Source organism: Telmatherina bonti (genome assembly GCF_933228915.1).
Source record: "Telmatherina bonti genome assembly, chromosome: 24".
Lineage (NCBI taxonomy): Eukaryota > Metazoa > Chordata > Actinopteri > Atheriniformes > Telmatherinidae > Telmatherina > Telmatherina bonti.
Genome location: NC_136633.1, coordinates 5,584,400 through 5,607,020, shown reverse-complemented (window position 1 = coordinate 5,607,020; position 22,621 = coordinate 5,584,400). Strand labels below are relative to the sequence as shown.

Below are 22,621 nucleotides of genomic sequence, written 5' to 3'. Positions count from 1 at the left end.
AAAGAACTAAAGAAATGCACACACACGCACACACGCACACACACACACACACACACACACACACACACACACACACACACACACACACACACACACACACACTGGTGTGTGAAAGCGAATGTGGGGTCCTGGACTGACTGCTTAAGGTGCCAGAAGGACAAAGATCCATCCAGCCTTATTTTCATCGCACCATTTCACAGCTTCATGTCAGAGGACACATAACCTGCTGGCATTCAGTAAAAGTCACAGATAAACGCTAACGGAACATTGTAACATGGAGCTTTCCCCAGCTGCCTCGCTTACCTTGCTGCGTGATACGGTGAGATTGCAGCCATGTGTAACTGATCCAGCTGCAGTCTAGTCCAGTAAAAGTTCCTCTGTCCACCAGGTCGTGTCAGACACCAGCATCCTGGAAACTGGGATCCCACTTCCAGTCTGAACCCAGCTGCTTCTCCCTCAAAAGCAACCAGTCCAAAAATGAACCTCTCCAGCTGACTGGAGGACCATGTAGTCCTGATGCAGACCTGAGGTGAGAATTTTCTGTGAAAGTTGACTCAAGTTTACATTTGATAAAAACTCCAGCCATCTATTGGGTTAAAACTCAGTTACATCCCTAAGAAAGAGTAACACCGAAAGAAGCGAGGAATGCAACCTCAGAGGAAAACTAGGAAAGGATTGTCCAGAGTCGGGCTCATTTATTCACTGTTCACAGACAACCACTGATCAAACAGCAGACAGCCATTTGCATCAGGGAGAGCCAATGCCAACATAACAAACACCCCTACCTACAAAGTAAAAGGACAGCTTACCTAACCACCAAACAAAAACGTACAAACCTACATTTAACCTATGCTTCAGTAATATAAACAAGAGAAGAGGTCCCTATTTGACAAAGCAAAATGGCAGCATTCTCCTACATGGCGAATCAGAAAACAAAACTAAGGATCATACCAAACAACACGAACAAACAGATAACCAACTAGAATCTTTGCTGTTATTACATAACAGCAAGTGTGAATGCGATAATGTGTAATTACTGATGTATAATGCAAAAAAGCTGAAGATGTAACTGAAATTAGTGGCAGCACATTCCAGCAGCTAGCAGATGTGCAGCATTTTTTTCCCCCAATCTGATAAAGTATAAAAGAAATCCAAAGACAACAGTTTTTAAGTGATGAAAATTGCAGAGAAAGAGAGGAATTATTTCTTGAAGAATAAAATGTGGAAGGAGGTGATAAGTTGTATTGTGCAGAAATATTCTGTGAAATTTTACTTTTTGGATACAAATCTACAACATCCACTACAAAAGCCCATTCTCCTAACCATTAGGCCACCATTCTGCCCACATATATACGTTTGGAAAAAGGCTAAACTTTTCTATTGAAAGAGGATTTTCAAGGTACTGGCAGAACCATTGAAGAGTTTTGCTATTCGCATAGAAATGCCTTTTTAGAACTTCCATCAGTGTGTAATCAGCAGGATTGCTTAAAGGGAAAGGTTGAACTAAACTGCTGTGAAGAGAAGATAGGTTGATGGTCAGAGGTGCATGCCTGGGGGGGGGGGATCTCCTTCATCTTCTACACCTTCAGAGAGGGATTATTGTGTTCACCCCACAAGGCCAGGTGGCTCACCTCACTCCTGTAGCCTGTCTCAGCATTGATGCTGATGAGACAGGGGTACCATCTGTAAACTTGATGAGCATGAATAAACCTCTGTCATGTTTTAATGTAGCCCTACCTTTTTGTGTCTGTCTTACAGTGTTCTTTCACTAGTAGAGCTTAGCTCAAAATCATATAAAACTTATGAATATTAACTTATCTCTGATTATATTCTAACTGATGTGCATACAATATCATCTCCAAACCAGTGCAGGGACCTTGGATCCTTCTTGTTCCTATTTATTGTCTGTGTGGTCACCTGAATCTTCTTCTTTCCTCCACAGTGTGGAACAGCAGAGCTCTGAGCTTTCCAGTGGCCAGTCTGCCCAGCAGCATCAAACACAGCTGGACTCCATATTTATGGTCTGTACATGTACAACAACTACTTTTCCATCTCTCTGTTAAGTCATCCCCATGTTGAACTTTGTCGAGCAGTCAGTAGTAGTGTTTCCATTTCCATTTTTGCAAAATAAAAGCGATATTTGTAAGTTTCATCAAACAACAATTTTGATTTGCGGGTGTTTCCATTTGTTTCCAGTGTTTAGTGTAAAAGCCTCAAGTCTAGTCAAATCTAGGTGGAGGAACAAGATTTTATGAGAATTTTACAAGAATTGAGGCTCATGCAATGTAGCCACGTAGCGTTGTTTTGGGGGTTTCTGTTTTCTGCAGGAAATTTCTGAAGCTTTTCTCCCTTATTTTCTTTTCTAAACTTCTGAAATTTGCAGTTGTTTGGTCCACACCGCGCCATATTTACTGGAAATGAACTGGTCATGACCCTCCACGTAACACCTGAGGACATGTAAATGCTTTGTTTACAAAAACCACCTCAGGAGAGCATGAACACATTTTAGCAATAATTGAGACTTTTTTTTAAATGTAGGTGTTTCCATTAGCAATTTTTTATTGCATAATTTAGTTTTTGCGCAATTCTAGATGTAATGGAAGCGCACCTAGTGTGTCCAATATAGATCTTTTGTTTGTCTCCATGGCTTCAGTTTTCATACAGTTTTCTCTTCCAGTTGCTGGAGGACAACATTGTCACTTTTGTGAAGAATGAGCTGAAGAAGATCCAGAAGCTTCTGAGTCCAGATTACCTCGAATGCTTTGACAGTCAGAAGGAAGATGATGAAGTGTTTGAATCTAAAAGGCAAAGGAAGATGAGCAGAGATGCATTTGTGAAGATCACCGTGGATTTCCTAAGGATAATGAAGCAGGAGGAGCTGGCTGAGCGTCTGCAGAGCAGTAAGAGGGTTTCTCTGAAGTTTAAACCTGCTGTATGAATGATGTTCACGCTTGATGCAAAGCTTTTATTTTTTCAGGCTTCACCATATATTATTTTCTTTTTTACCTGAAAAAAACTAGCTTACATGATCAAGTGTCTGGAGACTGTACTTGAAAAAGACTTGAAGCTGCAGGAGAGCTGGTCTCACAGAGAAACATTCCATTCCCATGTACAGTATGACAATGACCATCTGTCCATTTTCTGCCGGGGGGGGGGGGATCCCAAAAGGCATTCCCAGGCCAGCCGAGATATAATCCCTCCAGCATGTCCTGGGTCTTCCCCAGGGTCTCCTCAGGGACGTGCCTGGAACACCTCACCAGGGAGGTCCAGGAGGCATCCTGACCAGATGCCCGAGCCACCTCAACTGGTTCCTCTCGATGCGGAGGAGCAGCGGCTCTACTCTGATCTCCTACTGGATGACTGAGCTCCTCACCCTATCTATAAGGGAGAGCCCGGCCACCCTGCGATGTAAAATAATTTCAGCCGCCTGTATACGAGATCTCGTTCTTTCAGTCACGACCCACAGCTTATGACCATTGGTGAGGGTAGGAATGCAGATCGACTGGTAAATCGAGAGCTTTGTCTTCTGGCTCAGTTCCTTCTTCACTACGACAGACCGGCACAAAGTCTGCGCTGATTTTCATCCCAGCCGCTTCACACTCTGCTGCAAATTGCTCAAGCGAGAGCTGGAAATGACGACCAGATGATGCCACTAGAACCAAATCATCCGCAAAAAGCAAACACCTAATCCTGAGGTCACCAAACTGGATCCCCTCAACACCTCGGCTGTGCCTAAACAATTGTGTCCATAAAAGTGACGAACAGAATCAGTGATAAAAAGGCAGCCTTGGTGGCTGCCTTTTTCAGTGAGTCCAACCCTCACTGAAAAAGAATCTGACTTACAGCCGGCAACACGGACCGAGCTCTGACACCTGTCGTACAGGGACCAGACAGCTCATAAAGGGGGTCCGGTACCCAATACCCCCGTAGTACCCCCACAGGAGCCGCCGGGGACATAGTCAAATGCCTTCTCCAAGTCCACAAAGCACATATAGACTGGTTGGGCAAACTCCAATGTCCCCTCCAGGACCCCAAAGAGGGGATAGACAACTGAAGCTGTTTTTCAAAAAAATCCTACAAGTTATGTGGGTTATTTTGTAGTCAGGACCAGGTAGTCTGGAGCATCACTCTATATAATTCAGTATTCTACAGTCAAATGCGAGGTAATTTTTCCCATAGCTAAAGTTGTGTGAAAATTGGGAGTCGTGATGCTTACTCTTCACTTTGAGTCACTGTTAATTATTTTGTCGCAATTGTATCTTTGTTGTCAGGATCAAGAACCTATGTGTTCATAAGACTGCCTGAGATAAAGTATACTCCGATTTTACTTCTTCCTTCAGAATCTTCCTCCATGTGTCTGCATAATTTCAAATCTACACTGAAGAAGAAGTTCCAGTGTGTGTTTGAGGGAATCGCCAAAGAAGGAAACCCAACCCTGCTAAATCAGATCTACACAGAGCTCTCCATCACAGAGGGAGGGATTTCAGAGGTCAATAATGAACATGAGGTCAGACAGATTGAAGCAGCATCCAAAAAAGTTTTAAAAACTGAAACACGAATCAGATGTCAAGATATATTTAAACTCCCACCTGGAAGAGATGAACCAATCAGAACAGTGATGACAAAGGGAGTGGCTGGCATCGGGAAAACTGTCTTAACACAGAAGTTCACTCTGGACTGGTCTGAAGACAAAGCCAACCAGGACATCCAGTTCACATTTCCATTCACTTTCAGAGAGCTGAATGTGCTGGAAGAGAGAAAGTTCAGCTTGGTGGAACTTGTTCATCACTTCTTCTTTGAAGTCAAAGAAGCAGGAATCTGCAGCTTTGAAGACTTCCAGGTCGTCTTCATCTTTGATGGTCTGGATGAGTGTCGACTTCCTCTGGACTTCCATAAAACTGTAGTTCTAACTGACCCTAGAAAGTCCACTTCAGTGGATGTGCTGCTGATAAACCTCATCAGGGGGAACCTGCTTCCATCTGCTCACATCTGGATAACCACACGACCTGCAGCAGCCAGTGTAATTCCTTCATGCTGTATTGGCATGACAACAGAGGTCAGAGGTTTCATAGATGAGCAAAAAGATGATTATTTCAGGAAGAGATTCAATAATGAGAAACTAGCAAGCAAAATAGTTTCCCACATCAAGACCTCACGAAGCCTCCACATCATGTGCCACATCCCGGTCTTCTGCTGGATCACTGCTACAGTTCTGGAGGATGTTCTGAAAACCAGAGAGGCAGGAGAGCTGCCCAAGACCCTGACTGAGATGTACATCCACTTCGTGGTGGTTCAGACCAAAGGTAAGAAGGTCAAGTATGATGGAGGAGCTGAGACAGATCCAGTCTGGAGTCCAGAGAGCAGAAGGATGATTGAGTCTCTGGGAAAACTGGCTTTTGATCAGCTGCAGAAAGGAAACCTGATCTTCTATGAATCAGACCTGACAGAGTGTGGCATCGACATCACAGCAGCTTCAGTTTACTCAGGAGTGTTCACCCAGATCTTTAGAGAGGAGAGGGGACTGTACCAGGAGAAGGTGTTCAGCTTCGTCCATCTGAGTGTTCAGGAGTTTCTGGCTGCTCTTCATGTCCATCTGACCTTCATCAGTACTGGAGTCAATCTGATGGAAGAAGAACAAATGTCTCCAAAGTCTAAAATAATAGAAGCAGAAGCAAAAATTTACCAGACTGCTGTAAATGAAGCCCTACAGAGTCCAAATGGACACCTGGACTTGTTCCTCCGCTTCCTTGTGGGTCTTTCACTGCAGACCAATCAGAGACTCCTGCAAGGCCTGATGGCACAGATAGAAAATAGCTCACAGACCAATCAGGAAACAGTCCAATACATCAAGAAGAAGATCAGTGAAGATCTGTCTGCAGAGAGAAGCATCAATCTGTTCCACTGCCTGAATGAACTGAATGATCGTTCTCTAGTGGAGGAGATCCAGCAGTACCTCAGATCAGGACGTCTCTCCACAGATAAACTGTCTCCTGCCCAGTGGTCAGCTCTGGTCTTCATCCTACTGTCATCAGAACAAGATCTGGATGTGTTTGATCTGAAAAAATACTCTGCTTCAGAGGAGGCTCTTCTGAGGCTGCTGCCGGTGGTCAAAGCCTCCAAAAGAGCTCAGTAAGTGAATGTTAACTCAAACATCAGTATGAAACTTGTTTTAACTAAGCATGTTTAATTTAGGCTGAGTAGTCAGCACCTTGCTGTTCATGTTTTCCAGACTGAGCAGCTGTAACCTCTCAGGGAGGAGCTGTGAAGCTCTGTCCTCAGTTCTCAGCTCCCCCTCCTCCCGCCTGAGAGAACTGGACCTGAGTAACAACGACCTGCAGGATTCAGGACTGAAGCTGCTGTGTGGTGGACTGGAGAGTCAACAGTGTAAACTGGAAACTCTCAGGTTAGATCAGTTCCACTTTATGATTCAAAGATACACACCAACACACACTGACACCACATAAATGTATGTTTAAAAGCCTCCCAAACCTTTGTAAAATAAAGTCAGGGTTTAATATTTTACAATTAATACTCATGATAATAGTAACCAATAGTAACTGGTAATAGTTTAAATTAATGTGTAAATCATTGCGCAGTCATGCTATTATTCACAAACTGAAATTCAAATAGCTTGACAGCCCACATCACAGCCTACAAAAATGTATGTTTTAAATCCAGGCTAATGCTAGGTGTCTGAAATCTTCATTTCCTGTATCTGTAGCCTATCAGGCTGTCTGATCACAGAAGAAGGCTGCGCTTCTTTGGTCTCGGCTTTGACTTCCAACCCCTCCCATCTGCGAGAGCTGGATCTGAGCTACAACCATCCTGGAGAGTTCGAAGTAAAGCTGCTGACTACTGGATTGGACATCCCTCACTGGAGACTAGACACTCTCAGGTCAGCACTTACTGGGCTGGAAACATGCTTTTATTACCATTAAGGTTCTACTCTCCCAGTCACTCTTCCCTTACTGTGTGACATTTCGCTCTCCTTATTTCTGGTGTCACCATTGCTCGTGTCTAAGTGTATATGAATGTTTGGTAGGAGAGACCATAACTGTGGTTTGGCTGCCATGCTACAATCAGGCTGCCGCCGGCAGCTGTGGCTACAGCTTGCTATCATCAAGTATGGATGATGAGTGGATGAACAATGGACACAATTTAAACGGCTTTGAGTCCCTTAAAAAGTGTTGTATAGGCCTAAATCTAATCCATTATTATTTATTTATTTATTTGTATTTTAATTTTTTTAGGTTCTTGAAGGAATTCAGGAAGTAGTTCTTTGATTTACTGTAATGGTTCTTGACTTTTCATTTTGTAAAGTATTAACTGTGAGGGAGGTTAATAAATATTAATATATTATTATTATATATTTAAAACTCAGTTATAAAATGTTGATATGCAACTTTATTTCTCTTTGGGTGCATGGCAGAGTGACTGCTCTTAAACAGAACTTAACAAAAAATAATATCTTCTAACATGTTCCCATAATCCAGAGCTGAACCTGGTGCAGTGCAGTGGTTGAAGCCAAACCTGAGAAAGTGTAAGTGTTTTTTATCCATTTTTCTCTCATGAAAACATAGATTTTACATCTGTTAGTGTACATAATAAAATAAATTGACTCAGGAATCAAGTGACTGTAGATGTTCATAGATTAGAATCTACTTGCTGCAGAATTAAAACCAGTATAACACATTAAAAGAGAGAAACTAAATTTTAAACATTCTGTTCTCTTATCAGATTTCTGTGAACTTACTCTGGACCCGAACACAGCCCACAAGTTTCTCAAACTGTCTGAGAACAACAAAAAGGTTACAGATCTGAGAAAGGAGCACCTTTACCCTGAACACCCAGAAAGATTTGATTACTGGCCTCAGGTGCTGTGTAAAAATGGTCTGACTGGTCGATGTTACTGGGAGGTGGAGTGGGTTGGGAAGGTATATGTTGCAGTGAGCTACAGAGGAATTGGAAGGAATGGGGATAGTGATGGCTCCAAGTTTGGAGGGAATGACAGGTCCTGGTGTCTGACCTGCACTGATGGAGGATATAATGCCTGGCATGACAACAGTGGGACACCCATCTCCTCCTCCTCCGTCTCCAACAGAGTAGCAGTGTATGTGGACTGTCCGGGAGGAACTCTATCCTTCTACAGAGTCTCCTCTGGCTCACTGATCCACCTCCACACCTTCAACACCACCTTCACCCAACCTCTGTATGCTGGCTTTGGTTATGGGGTGAAATTCAACTCTTCTGCTTTCCTTTGCCAGCTTTGAACTTGCAGGACAGAAATCTGAACTGCTACAAGGCAACATAACATAAAGAAACAATTCCACCAAATGGAAACTATTGTTTGAACATTATAATGTAAGCAATGGGACTAATATGGCAAGCCCTCTCATTGTGGTTCAGGATGTGTTTTTGGTGTCACTGGTGTTTTTATGAGCCAGTGTCTAAACTTTGATCAACATGTTGCATGACCGCTACTCTTTTCTACAAAAACAAAAACCAGCCTGCATCCTGAGTTGGGATTTGATTGTTGATGGTTTTTTACATTTTGTTTTGACTACAGTAATTCCGTTCTTACTCCCTTCTTACTTTTTCTGACGTGTACATTTATGTGTATTCAAATTAGCCTCAGCAAGGTTTAATTTTACAACTGTCCTTATTTCCTTACTCTGGCTCACTGTCTGATTCTGACTTTAAAATGTTTGTTTTTAATTTCAGTCTTTTGGTCAAACCCCCACATGTAACATACTACAGTCCTACAGTGATAGTTTGGATTCTGAGGTCCTCTGATAATTTGTCGGTAGCTCCTAGAGTAGACTAAAAGCAAAGCCTGGCTGTGTGTTTGAGGCTGTTTGCTTCTAAACTATGGAGCTCTCCATTAAAACCCAAGATCTGCAAACAGTGCGAAGACATGTGAAATTCAATCCAAAAAGCATTTGTTCAACCTAGCAGCCATTAACAGTATCTAATTTTGCTATGCCATGTCATCAGGTTAATTCTGATCTGTAAATAGTTGAGACACAAAAAGGAGTCAATACACAGAATGAATATTTTACTTTTGCAAAAGGGGATCAGCTTCAACCAGCAGGGACATAAACTGTCTCTGCCGGGCTGCTCTTCTGCATATTTTATTTATGGTAAAGCAAAATAATTATAGCAAAACAATCTCTGTGCCCAGCTCCTGCCCTCGAGGGCCACATTCCTGCAGGTTTTCCATGTATCCCTGCTCCAACACATCTGACTCAAACTAATCACTGATTTCTCAGAACTTCATTGGTTGTTGGATCCATTTAGTGGAATCCAGGTGTGTTGGAGCAGGGATACATGGAAAACCTGCAGGACAGTAGCCCTTGAGGACTGACTATGGATACCCCTGATTTAGAGTAACCAATCAACCTAACATGCATGCAAGTTGGGCAGAAGAAGTTAAATTAACTTAAAAGGTAATGAGTTAATGAGTTAATGTTTCCAAGGCAATTTTCCACTTTTATTGCATCAGTGCCGATTAAGCTCACTAGTTCCCAATGGGACCAAAACATGCCTATCTTTGGACGGTGGGAGAAAGTCGAAGTCAAGTTGTCTCCAAAGAAGTGTAGTTGTGAAGAAAAGGTAAAATTTGACCTTTTTTAGAATCTTACATTTATTTAAAAAAAGAACATTCTATACGGGTATTATGATCCAATCAGAAATAACTAGAACAAACCATTATACAACTTTAATTATTCATTTTATTCTGAAGTGATCATATTCCATTTTCTTTCTTTTTTATTTCAGTGAAAGAAAGCAACTTTGGGCTTGTGCAATATGACAATGTTCATTATTACTACTTTGACAGATAAAGGTTTGTTTAAAACTGCTATTTGATACTGTGTTTTAATGTTTGGAGTGTCTAAATGTTGTAGTTTTTTGTCAGGACCTGGCTTAATGTGGTCCAGATGCCAAAAAGATAATAAAACAAGCCTTAATTGCATTTTCACAAACAGAATAAAGGTTTCACAAATCAAAAACCATGCTTTAATGACTCTTCATAGTATGTAGAATATTTCAGTCCAGGTTTGGAGGGTCTAAGTGTTGTAGGTTTTTGTCAGGACCTGGTGGAGTGTGGTGTAGTTGCCCAAAAATTCAGTAGAATTATCCTTTTCATATATGGTGAATCAGAGACTGCAAATCTGAAACTAACTTCAGTCTCGTAGCATTTAGACTTATTTGCAAACAAAAACATTGACTAGGATTGATGAATAGGTTCATCTCCAATTCCTAAATTGATAAGGAATTTGTATAATCTATTTTTAATACTGATCTATATATTTTTGAAAGTAACTTTGGGGTGCAAAGGTCCATAAATTCTGCTACTATGGAAGGAAGTTCCATGTCTCTTTGTAGAAGGGGGAATTTTGTGTGCATAATGGATTTGAATTGTTGATATTCTAGGAATCTGCTGCTATTATTTCCATATTGTGATAAGGGAATATCAAAAGATAAAATACTTCCGTTATGAATAGTATGCTCAAAGTATTTAATTCCAATGTTAATTCATTGATTAAAAATGATTTTTTTTACTTTAATAGAACATCAGGGTTGTTCCAGATGGGTATAAATTTAGATGGGATTATTGAGGAGTTGAATTTATTTTTAGAAATTCCCACCAGGCTGTCAGAGAGGTGTTGATGTTGATATTTTAAATTATTTTAACTTTTTAACATTTAAGCTGAAGAAAGGAAGATTAGAGATTTCCAAATTGTCACACAATGTTTGTTCCATGTCTATGTCTATGACTAGTTCTAAGCCATTTTAAGACATATTGCAGCCTCTTGGCTAATATGTAATGTTGAATATTAGGTCATTCTAATCCTCCTCTATCTTTAGATTTTTTTGTAGAGTTTTAAAACTAATCCTGGGTGGTTTGTTCTTCCAGAAAAAAATGGGAGATGTATGATTCTAGTCATTTGAACCAGGTGGAGGGAGGTTTTTTAAGGAATCAGTAGTTATTTTAGGAAGTACCATAATTTTTATTGTGGCAACTCCCCATAAGTGAAATGGGGAGGGATTTCCAGTGAGCAAGTTCATCTTCTATAGTGTTAAGGAGGTTGACGTGATTGCGTTTTGTTAGATCTGAGAGCCTGGAAGAAAAATTTACACCCAGGTATCTATGTTACCTGATTGTAAGGTAGTGTTGAGTGGATTTTGAAAGCTACAGGTAATGGGTAGAACTGTGATTTCAGACCAGTTAATAGAATATTCAGAAAGGGGTGGGAACTTCTCAAGTAGTTGTTTGGGAATTCTGGAGGAATAGTAGAATGTCATCAGCATAAAGGCTTATTTTATTAACTATTTTTTGGACTGGATGCCCTTTATAGTTTGATTCTGTCTAATTGCAGAGGCTAATGATTCAATAAATAAAGTAAAAAGTGAAGGAGAGAGTGGATAACCTTGTGTGGTACCCCTTTGTAGATTAAAACTTGTTGAGGTTTGATCATTCATCCTGACTCTTGCATCAGGGGAGCTGTAAAGGTTTGTGATCCAGTTAACATAAGAGGGTTCAAAGCTGAATCTGTTTGAAGTAGCCAGTAAAACTTCCAGTTAACTCAATCAAAAGCCTTCTCTGCATCCAGAGAAGGATGCAGACATGATAGATTACTCTACCATCAATAACGTTCAATAACGTTGATTAGCCTACGCATGTTGACAGAGGAATATCTCCCTTTTATCAAGCCTGTTCGATCAGGGGGGTATAATGTGAGGAACTACTTTCTCTAACCTTTCAGCTAATGCTTTGCAGATTATTTTAACGTCCGCATTTATCAGAGAAATGGGTTTGTAGCTAGATGGAAGTGTGGGATCTTTGCCTGGTTTTAACTGTACAGTAACAATGACAGAGTTCATGTTTGGGGGCAAGTAGCCCTTTTCCTTGATCTGTGTCACCATTTTGAAAAAAAATAGGGGCCAGTATTGTCCAGAATACTTTATGAAACTCTGTTGGGAAGCCACTTTTTTGCATGACATATGTTTAAAGGATTCATGTAGCATCTCTACTGTGAGGGGGGAGTCTAACAGTGTGTTCAAACCAAACCAAACCAAACGCGTTTTGAGCATCAAAAACGTGTTTTTGAATAAAGTTTAACCAAACTAAAACAAAGCAGGCTTTTGTTAGCCTACTTTGTTTTCCTTTTGTTTTAGCATGCGTCCAATTACAAGGTGTGCCTTACGTATGATTTAAACAAAGAACTTGAGTCCATAATTCAGGCTGCCCCTTCTAATTTAGTGCGCCATGTGGGACCAGGACCACAGCTGGGGCTATGAGCTTGAAATTCTGATTTACATATATTGGCTTGCTCATGGACTGTCCTATTGGGTCATAGTAAAAGTATTCAATGTGCCAAAAGCTATGATCCAGAGTGGCACAAAACATATGGACCAAATCCGAATCAGAATCAGAATCCAAATCTGAATCCAAATTAACCCCCCACAACACCACCAAATTGATTATTTGAATTACAAGGGTTTTTACTCTATAAACATGCAAGCCAAATGTGATTCAAATGGAAGGTTCCTTGATATATTTGGCTGTTACCCAGGCTCTTTTCATTACACATGGGTAATAAAAAATAACACTTACTACAAAGCAAGATATTAACCCCTAGTAGGGTATATCTTGCTGGGGGTGGTGGCTAGCCATGCAGACCCCTGTCTGCTTCTCTAGTTGCTTACTGTTTTTTGTCTTTGTTATCTGAAATAAACATTTGCTAATTGCTTGCTGATTTGAATCTGTTTCAGGTATATTTTGGTTTAGTCTGCAATTAATTCCCAGAACCACTTTTGTAGACAACAGTATTGCACTTTAAGTAAAACTCACCACAAACCTTTAATAATTCCATAGAAAAAAATTAAGCATTCAGGATGACCATTATTGCAGTTATGGATAAAAGCTATCTGTGATGATGTGTGTTTTGTAATCTTAGTTTTGGTCTCTTGTTTTGTATCTTAGCTCTGATTTCCTGTTTTAGTTTGTAGTTTTCCTTGTTTAGTTCTCTCATGTCTGGTTTCCTGTTCACCTGGTCTCGTTTGGTTCATTCACCTCACCTATGTCTCGTTTTGTTCCTGTGGATTTATACCCCTTGGTTTCTGTTCCTTGTTGCTGGTTCATTTTGTTAGCTTCCTGTTTTCCTGTGTCAAGTCTTTTGGATTAAACATTTAGATTCAGCATTCCTGCCTCCAGTGGTGCATTTGGGTCCACACCCCTACCACCACCTCTTTGTGACATAATGAACCAGCCCGACTAGGACCCAGCGGGATTGACTATTCTCAAGTTCTTGAGTAGAGAGGCGGCGAAGAACCTCCCAACATTTGAAGAGCCTGACCCCATACCTTCCAGTCCTCCTCATTCATGTGCCAGGAGAAAAAGGTTATCTAAGCGCTGTAAGCAGCAACCCATAGTGATCATAGGCTGGTGAACTGGTGGGCACATTGCTCGAGCAATGTGCCCACCAGTTCACGAATGTCCGGTCCCTGTACAACTGGTGTCAGAGCTTAGTTCGTGTTACCAGCTGTAAATCGGATTTGTTTTCAGTGAGGGTTGGACTCCACCAAGGCTGCCTTTTATCACCGATTCTGTTCATAACTTATATGGACAGAATTTCAAGGCGCAGCCGAGGTGTTGAGCGGATCCGGCTTGGTGGCCTCAGGATTGGGTCTCTGCTTTTTGCAGATGACGTGGTCCTGTTGGCTTCATCTGATCGTGATCTCCAGCTCTCGCTTGATCGATTCACGGCCGAGTGTGAAGTAGCTGGGATGAGAATCAGCACCTCCTGGGTGTGTTGCCCTGTCCGGGTCAGGAGTCAGGTCCTGCCTCAAGTGGAGGAGTATCTATCTCGGGGTCTTGTTCATGAGTGAGGGAATGATGGAGCATTACATCGACAGATGGATCGGTGCGGTGTCTGCAGTAATGCGAACTCTGGAGCATACCCCCGGGGTTGTGCTGCTATAGTACCTGGCGGGTTCCCTGGGTATTATGATGTGTCTGTAGAGGGATGGGGGTTGGGGTTTGGTGCGGGTTCGAAGGGAGAGGGAGGGGTTAGTGTGTGTGTGTGTGGGGGAGGGGGGGGGGGGGGGGGGGGGGGGGGGGCTGGGGGTAGGGTAGGGTTAGCAGCTGAGGAGGGGGTGAACAGGAGGGAAATGGGGGGGGGGGGGCATAGGAGGGAGAGGGATGGTGGTTGGTAGGATGGTAGGGTCCATGGCAGAGGGATCCTCCCTCTGGCTCTCTCTCCTCCTGTCGGTGTTGGTTTTGGCGTGGCTGGTGGCACCGGGCCCCGGCCCTGGATTGATGTCTGGGTGGGAGCCGGGGATTCTCCGGCCCCTCGAGTGCTGGCGCTGGGCCGCCGGGGATGGGGGGACGACCGGCATGCTGCCTCCTGCGACGCCTGGCGGGCTGGGCCTTGCCCCTCTGCCCTGGGGTCGTCCAGGTGAGGTGGGGGCACCTACTGCAGCCAGCTGAGGAGTTGGTCGCCCAGGGGAGAAGCCATTCTCGCCTGGTTGTACCCCTCCCCCCCCCCCTCCTCTTCCACCACCCGACATCATACATACAGCATATAAGGCATGGTGGGGCCACCTGCCCCACCAAATTTTAATTGCAACATAGACACCAATATACATTTAGGGTTTTGAGGGGACCTTGGCTGTGGGGGGTGGACATGAGCTACAGTGGTGACCCTTGCCCATCCCCTCCCACTGAAGCCTTTCTCCCCCCGATTTTACTTACAACTTAGACACTATTACATTTACACAAGCAGCACACACACAGACACTCAAACAAGGGAATGCTGTATGGGTCTGACTGTCACAGTCAGAGACCAGGGTGGAGGGGTGGACCCAAAATCAGAACTCACAGACGGAGAGGTAAATGAAGTATTTATTTAGTAACCAGTTCCTGTTGGTCTGGTCCAGGGCCAGGGATGACCTACTCAGATAACTGGAGTTCTGGTGAGAATGGAGGTTACTGGGGTGTGATCTCTGGTTGTGGAGGGTGGTCCTGGTTTGAGGCAGGGCGAGCAGGCAGGCACAAGAGGGTGGTGAAGATTGGCTGAGGAGGCAAAGAAAAACAAAAATTAAATCTTGAGCTATGAGTCAAAGGATAAGCACTAGAACTGGCCTGATTACCACGCAGTAAAGAGAGACAATCTGGCGAAGACAGGAGCTCCAGCTTGTCCTTAAATAGCAGGCTGTCCTAGCAGGATAATCAACCCGGAACATGGGCTCCAGGTGGTAGCAACTGAAGCTCCAGACTCCGCCCCGAGTTCCCCATGGCAACCTACACAAACTCAAACAGTAAACCATGAGGTCTGGCTGTCTTGCAGCAGCAGGTCCCACCACCCCATGGGCGCCCCTTTTTTACTTGCACTACAACCACGACCTACCCATGCGCACACTACACAGGTGGGTGGGGGGGGTGGGGGGGCAGGGGTCTTTCTACACCCCCTCTTCCTTGGGAGAGGGGGTGAGGAGGGCGGGCCTGGTGCTGGCCCGGGGGTTGGGGATGGGGCGCTGCGGGGGACCCTCTGTCCTGGGCGATGCTCGGGCCGCATGAGGGGGCCGGCAGGGTCTCTGGGTCTTAGGACCGCCCCACGGGTGTCCCCAAGCTATCAAAAACTGACGTAGTCAGTCTGTCAGTGGCGGCCAAAGTGGCTTCCCTTCGCTCCTGTAAACAGCAGATTTCACGGACTTTCTGTCCCACAATCCACAAAACAACAGCACAGCTCAAATGGCATTTCAACTTGGCACAGACCGTACGGTCTGCCACTTTCACAGATATCTCCTGCGATGCAGGACAACACAGCGAACCTGCAGGTTTTTACCGGCAGGTAGCAGGGATTCCCTGTCCTGTTTGCGCTTCAATCAACCAGCAAAATAAACTCCGTCTGGAGTTTTTTCCTCCCTTCTGTGGGGAAATATCAGCACTTTTATGCTACAATCACATCTGTTTGCAGAATTCCGTTACAACGGGAATAACAAACCTCCTGCCGGTTCCTTGCTGAAAGAAACGGGTCCTATAGGGGAGAGTTAGCTACTCTCCCTCCTGATAGCACGGAGTTGAGTCAGATGGGCGATCTTTCCTGGAATACGCAGGAAAGCCGGTCTGACCTCAGCAGGATGAAAATGCGTAGATTCCACACACACTTTATCCTGCTCAGGCCTGGATACGCATCTTGGCACGTTCGCATGCAAATGTCTGCAGCTTAGCAGCCTCCAACAGTTAAAAATCACCTCCGGTACTTTATTCGTGTATGGGGTGAAACCACAATTCACAAACAATTGAGCACAACATTTACCAAGCTTATAAAAATTCCCAGAAAGAGATCACTCACAGAACACACGTTCTATGTTTCCCCAGCGGCTTGCACAACAGATGGAACAGTTTCATGCATTTAAGCGCAGCGCGCTTCACAATAGATTCCGTAATTTCTGAATGCAATTTCTGATCACTGACAAATTCTTGCCTCACACGGGGAACTATTATGTAGCGGAATATGCCTCTACTGATTATTAATTTATTAATTATCGAATTACCTGCGATGGACTGGCGAGCTGTCCAGGGTGTACCCTGCCTGTCGCCCAAAGCCGGCTGGGATAGGCTCCAGCTTCCCCGCGACCCTGAATTGGAATAAGCGGTTCGGAAAATGAATGAATGAATGAATGAATGAATAATTATCAAATTACCTCGGAGCACCACTCATCCCTTTTTAATAAACCTAAGATTCAGGAGGATGAGACAACATGAAATAAACTCAATTCAATAAATACAGTCTCAATTTAAAGCAGTAAATTCTAAGAATGAGCCACACAGAAATCATGCATTCAGAAATTATGACAAGAACGGATGAACTGACAACATATTTATTGACAATGATGATAAACAACACAGTAGAAGAAACCAAACAGTTAGAGGGGTTATTAAGGGAATTGTATAATGAATATGTCTGCATGGGTTTTCAATTCTGACAATAAGGAACGCTGAAAAGAATTAAATGAGATGGAGCAGGAAGAAACTGGTAGGAATTTAGCAAATAAATTGGGATAATTATCTTACTTAAATCTTTGATAAGAATGTGTTCAATAATCCTAAATTTGGATAAGAATTCAAATTTAATTATTTACTTAAAATTTGATGTCCTGGTTTGGGAAATCACAAATCTCAGAGCATTATCAGATCCTACTTGGACGCTGGATGTCTGGAGTGTGGGTCGAATCGGGTGGTTGGTTCCCTGTTTGGCGTGTCTCTGGGGAATTGGATCCTTGAAGCGTCAGGAAGGGTAGGTCTATGCAGCTACTCTGGGCCTCTGGGTCCGTTCAGCGGAGTTCCAGAGGTGATGACAATCCAGATTGTCCCAAAAATAGATAGTTCCAGATTTTATGTGTAAAGACGCAATGGGAAAAGTTGGAGCTACGGTTCTGGTAAATTACTGATCTCTGGAAAAATTACTGGTTACAAATAAACACTTGTTGTTGTACTTTCTCCCGTTCAGAAGAACGGAGAGGTAGAAGGCTTATAACGAAATTTAAAAAAAAAAAACTAAGAAAGAAAGAAGAATAGGGAGTGCGAAATACAGAGGGAAGCAGACAAAGAAAAACAGAACCAAAAAGTAAAACAAAAGAAAGCAAACTGAGGGAGTCAGGCTGCAAGTCTATTTTAAACGGACCCGCCTTTTGAACTTCCAGCCAATCACGAGTTGTTTCTGTCAGAAGCTGACCAACCTTATCCAATCAGGTCAGCCTTAGTTCCTTCCCTCTGCATCTCATTAATGTGAACATGATACTCAAATTCTTCATTTGTTCCGTCCAATACACATCAAATCACATTCTTAAGAGTTATGCAGACTCCTCATTTGCTGGGAAGAAAATCATTAACTTATAGTATTACTTTCACACATGAAAACAAGATTGGCTACATGTATTTCTTATTAAATGTGGATTAATTAATGGTCGTACTCAGTCTTATCGGATGCTGAATCCTGAAAAGGAAACACAATTTAATCCGTTCACATTAGTAGCTTAAAAGAGGTCTGAAGCTTGGAAAACATAATCAACAATTATTTAATACAGTGTTCATGATTATTATTGGTGCGTGATCAGTTCAAAGAATTAAATCATGTATCAAGATAAAATAATGAAAAAGGAGAAATTCAATCAAAACAATTAACCAAAGTCATTTCGACTAAGTTAAATCGGTTAGAGACAAACTTTAAAAGAAGATCAATGAAGTTAAGCATCTGAAGTTTTCTTTTAAATGGGGGAGAAGTTTGGAGCTCTTTCCAGTCCCCTCTCAGTCGAGGGGGGGGTTTGTTCTGGCATGGGTGTCAATTTTGACAAGAACCAGCGTTTGGTCAGATGTGACTCTCAGTATTTTGTGCCCTGTTAAACTATAAATTGCGTTAGATGTTCTACTTAGACAATATCGTTTGTTGATCCAGCTGCATTCTGTGGAGATGAGGTAGAGTGTAAATCTCTCGGTCTGTCGTTCTCCTTTGGGTCACATGGTCACCCTTCTCGTCCTGCGTGAACCAGTCTTACTGCAGAGAGAGAGGGGAACTATTGTTCAATCCAGTTCGAATGTCTTTTAATCCTGGAAGGCCAAGATCATAACAAATCCCCCCCTGCAGACGAATCTGGACCAGGAGGAAGAATTTCGGCTGCATAAGGATTTTTCCAGGAGTAATCCAAAGCGGTTCCAGGCACAATCCATTTCGGGATAGATGGCAGGATCTGATTTCAGATCATTATGGATGTCTCCAGTACATCAAAGTTTTAATGTTTAACAACTAACTTTACTCTGATCATATGGATAAAGCTTCATTACATTCTACATCATGCATTACTAAATGCTAATTATTGGAGTATTTACTTTATTCACTGAGATTACTCAAGATATAGGTAGGACATGTAATAAGGAAACAAGCAAAATTGTAGTATACTAGGATTTCCATGTGTTATACATAGGGAAGTCTAACTGATTACCCCTCTTTTAGGGAAGGAGGGGGGTTGGAGGAAGGGTTGGGAGTGGGTTGGAAGAAGGGAGGGTGGGGGTGGTAGGGCTTGGGAGGGAGGGGGAGGGTGCGAGGGTGGGAGAGGGAGAGGGAGGGAGGGTGGGAGGTGCCTCGTCACATGGGGGCCGCCTGCCTGGGTGCTTCCACTGCTCTGGGCTCGGAGGATGGAGGCTCTCTCTGCTTTGCCTGCCCGGGCTCTGTGCGCGGTGGGCTTGCTGGGCCCTGGGGGCCTTGGGCTCCTTCCCAACGGCTCGGGTCGCGCTCCCCTACAAGCACTCAGCTGATCTTTTATTGCATGATCACAGGTTGAACACTCACACGTGCCCACCCACAAAGTGCTCATCTTCCAAACTGCTTTCTACTAAATGTTGCTGATGACTGTCTGCACGTGTGTTTGATAACGGTTGGTATTGTAATTGTTATTTTATTAATTCATTTACTTTTTTAATTTTTTGTTTGTTTGTTTGTTTTTGAATATTGTCACTATTTTAATTATGTCTTGTTGTATTACTGTAGTAGTTTATATTGTTTTGTGAATACCGTAACTTTAGCAGCTTAGACACACCTTTCTTTTCTCTCTCTCTTTTTCTCCCTTCATCTTCTTTTTTTTTCCTCTTCCCCTGCCAGGTCCAGCATGGCCATATCAAGACTGGTGATGATTGCAAAATAAAAAAATAAAAAAATAAAATAATTACAATAATAATAATAAAAATATTCACATTATCAAGGGCAGCTATATACATGAGATGTCTCCCTTGACTGACCAAATCTGTCTGGCAAAAATATGGCACGCAGATTGCTGTTCTGTATGCTGAGATGCTGGACAGGTTAAAGGAAAAAAAAAGTAATGCGGACTCTGCGCCGGTCTGTCGTGGTGAAGAAGGAGCTGAGCCAGAAGGCGAAGCTCTCGATTTACCAGTCGATCTACGTTCCTACCCTCACCTATGGTCATGAGCTGTGGGTCGTGACCGAAAGAACGAGATCTCGTATACAGGCGGCTGAAATGAGTTTCCTCCACAGGCTGGCCGGGCTCTCCCTTAGAGATAGGGTGAGGAGCTCGGTCATCCGGGAGGAGATCAGAGTAGAGCCGCTGCTCCTCCGCATCGAGAGGAACCAGTTGAGGTGGCTCGGGCATCTGGTCAGGATGCCTCCTGGACCTCCCTGGTGAGGTGTTCCAGGCACGTCCCTCTGGGAGGAGACCCCGGGGAAGACCCAGGACACGCTGGAGGGATTATATCTCTCGGCTGGCCTGGGAACGCCTCGGGATCCCCCCCGCAGAGTTGGCAAATGTGGCTGGGGAGAGGGAAGTCTGGGCTTCCCTGCTTAGGCTGCTGCCCCCGCGACCCGACCCCGGATAAGCGGCCAAAGATGAATATACATACAGGTTACCATAACCATATAAGATCATTCTTCAAGGAAGAAACATGTTAAATAAACAAATTTAGCCATTCTAAAACAACCACATGTAAAACTGTTTGATGGAATAACCTCCAAGACTGACAGATGGCCTCAGACATGTAAAAGATGATGCATGGAAACAAAAAATTAATTTCTATCGACAAGAGTCCACAGGTTTAGTTGCCCATAAAAGTTACAAACAAAACTAAATTAAGCCACAATAATCAACTTGTTTCCTTCTTTTCTTTTTTATTTATTAAACTGAGTTTTATTTTTTCTGTTAATTACCTTTATTATGTTTTTATATATAAAAAGCAAAAAACACAAAACAGAAAATATTTTACATTTGGATTCATTTACATCGCATAAGAATTTCTCTTTGGCGTTTTTTTTTTTTTTTTTGTGAATAAAATGTTTTGTGCACATTGCAAATAGACATATAGAAAGACTATATACTATATAACTACACTACTTTAATTTGGTAAATTTATATATCTGAATTTGGGGGATGTAACCTTAAAGATGTTGAGGTGTTACTAATAAAGGTAGATTAATAACAATTAGCCTGGATTAAGTCATTTGGCTAAGTATGTTCATATGGCTGTTTATGAATTGACGATTATCCAAAGTGAAAATGTGGAGTAATTTTATCTGATGAGAAATTTTAGGTGGAGCACATACAAACATGAGTGAAGCAAAATACTTTTTTATTTTTATTAACAATGCCCAGAATTATGGAACACAGTGACAAAACAACGAAAGAGAAAATCTAACAAGTGAATCCCAAATCCAAAGATAAAATTTAAAACAAAGAAACATTGGTAAATTTTTTACACAAAACAGAAGCTTCATAAAACCAACTGGATACAAGAAAACCAAGGTGCAGCTGTGACCTACACCAAAAAGTCAGTCCAAGGCAGAATGTTCACTGAGGGAGCTTTAGAAACAAAACATGCTGGATTAAACAAAAATGATAGTGAACTTGAAACAAAGATTAAATGTAATCATGTTTGAACAAACAAACAAAACAAAGATTTTTTATTACCAGAAAAGATTCCCAACCCCCAAAGATATAAAAAACAACAACAAGGCAGTAAAAGTATGTTTTAAAGCTGTTTTTGAGATTGGAGTCTTTTCCTCTTGAACATATCTTCTTTTAGACTTGTGAAAAGAAAAATGTCTCATATAACCATTTAATGTGTTTATTTAATTAAACTTAGTCTGCATGTGCACTACGAAGAGGCACTGATTTGAATCGGTGGTCTGAGACACATTTCTGATGCGACCGCACTAGTAGTTTCAGTGTGCATCTAATGCAGCTGCTGGTTACATAGATTATTACCTTTTTAATCTCCTCTGCAGCCACATTTTCAAGGCACCTTGAGTGCATGATGACTATCTTTTGGTGTTTTGTTATCAGTACATATAGAAACCAAGTGGTGCTGCCACAGTCATTACAAAAGGCAAAGAGGAGTTTTTCTTAGCATATGCATGTTTCAGAGTGTTATCGTTATTTTTTAAATGATCAATAATGGCATACAATGGTATTAATACCTTCGGTTTCATGGCAAAAAAAGAAAGATGTGAGGTGAATTAAATGGCAGTCGGACTCAATGAACCCGTATTTTTACCCGCCGTCACTTTGTGAAGGAGCGCCTAACATGGAATATTGAGAACTCAACAAATAACTGATATGTTATTGTTACAGTAACAAACTATTTCATGGTTCTTTTGACATCAGTAAAAAACAAACACATATTTTAAAAAGTAATAAAAATGTTTTACTCACCAGTCCCAGAATTATCTGAACATATTGGTGAATATTTCAAAGGGATCCAGAGTGTACTGTTACCTTGATAGCTGCTAGACAGTTATCTCATCTTTCTGGACTTCTGTTTTTATAGTAGTTTGAAAAACAATCTCTTGTTGTTTGTATAACAACTATTTTTATGGCAACCGAACACAACACAACTTTTCTGCATATTTAAAGAAAACTTTAAAAATCAAAGAAAAATGTTAGGCAACCTTTTGTTTCCACAGGTGAAAGTTCAAAGTTCATTTGTTGTACATCTGTCAGCATTCAGATACTGTAAATGTTCTGCTGTTGTTCTTACAAATTTGATTGGATGTTATATCTGTAAATAGTTTTTGAACAAAAATGTGAATTTTATAATCTGAATTGTTAA

The 22,621-nt window shown here is 42.2% G+C and overlaps 1 protein-coding gene across 1 annotated transcript; it reads left to right on the top strand.

Annotated features, from left to right (window-relative positions):
- Positions 1–274: 274 nt before the first annotated feature.
- On the top strand, positions 275–8,311 carry LOC306773902 (protein NLRC3-like; the record flags this gene model as incomplete). The annotated part of the gene is given in 10 exon segments (XM_079263846.1): positions 275–319; positions 435–529; positions 1,943–2,021; positions 2,678–2,900; positions 4,341–6,129; positions 6,230–6,403; positions 6,722–6,895; positions 7,494–7,540; positions 7,738–8,220; positions 8,223–8,311. Coding segments are annotated over 10 exon segments (3,198 nt in total).
- Between the last annotated feature and the right edge of the window lie 14,310 nt (positions 8,312–22,621).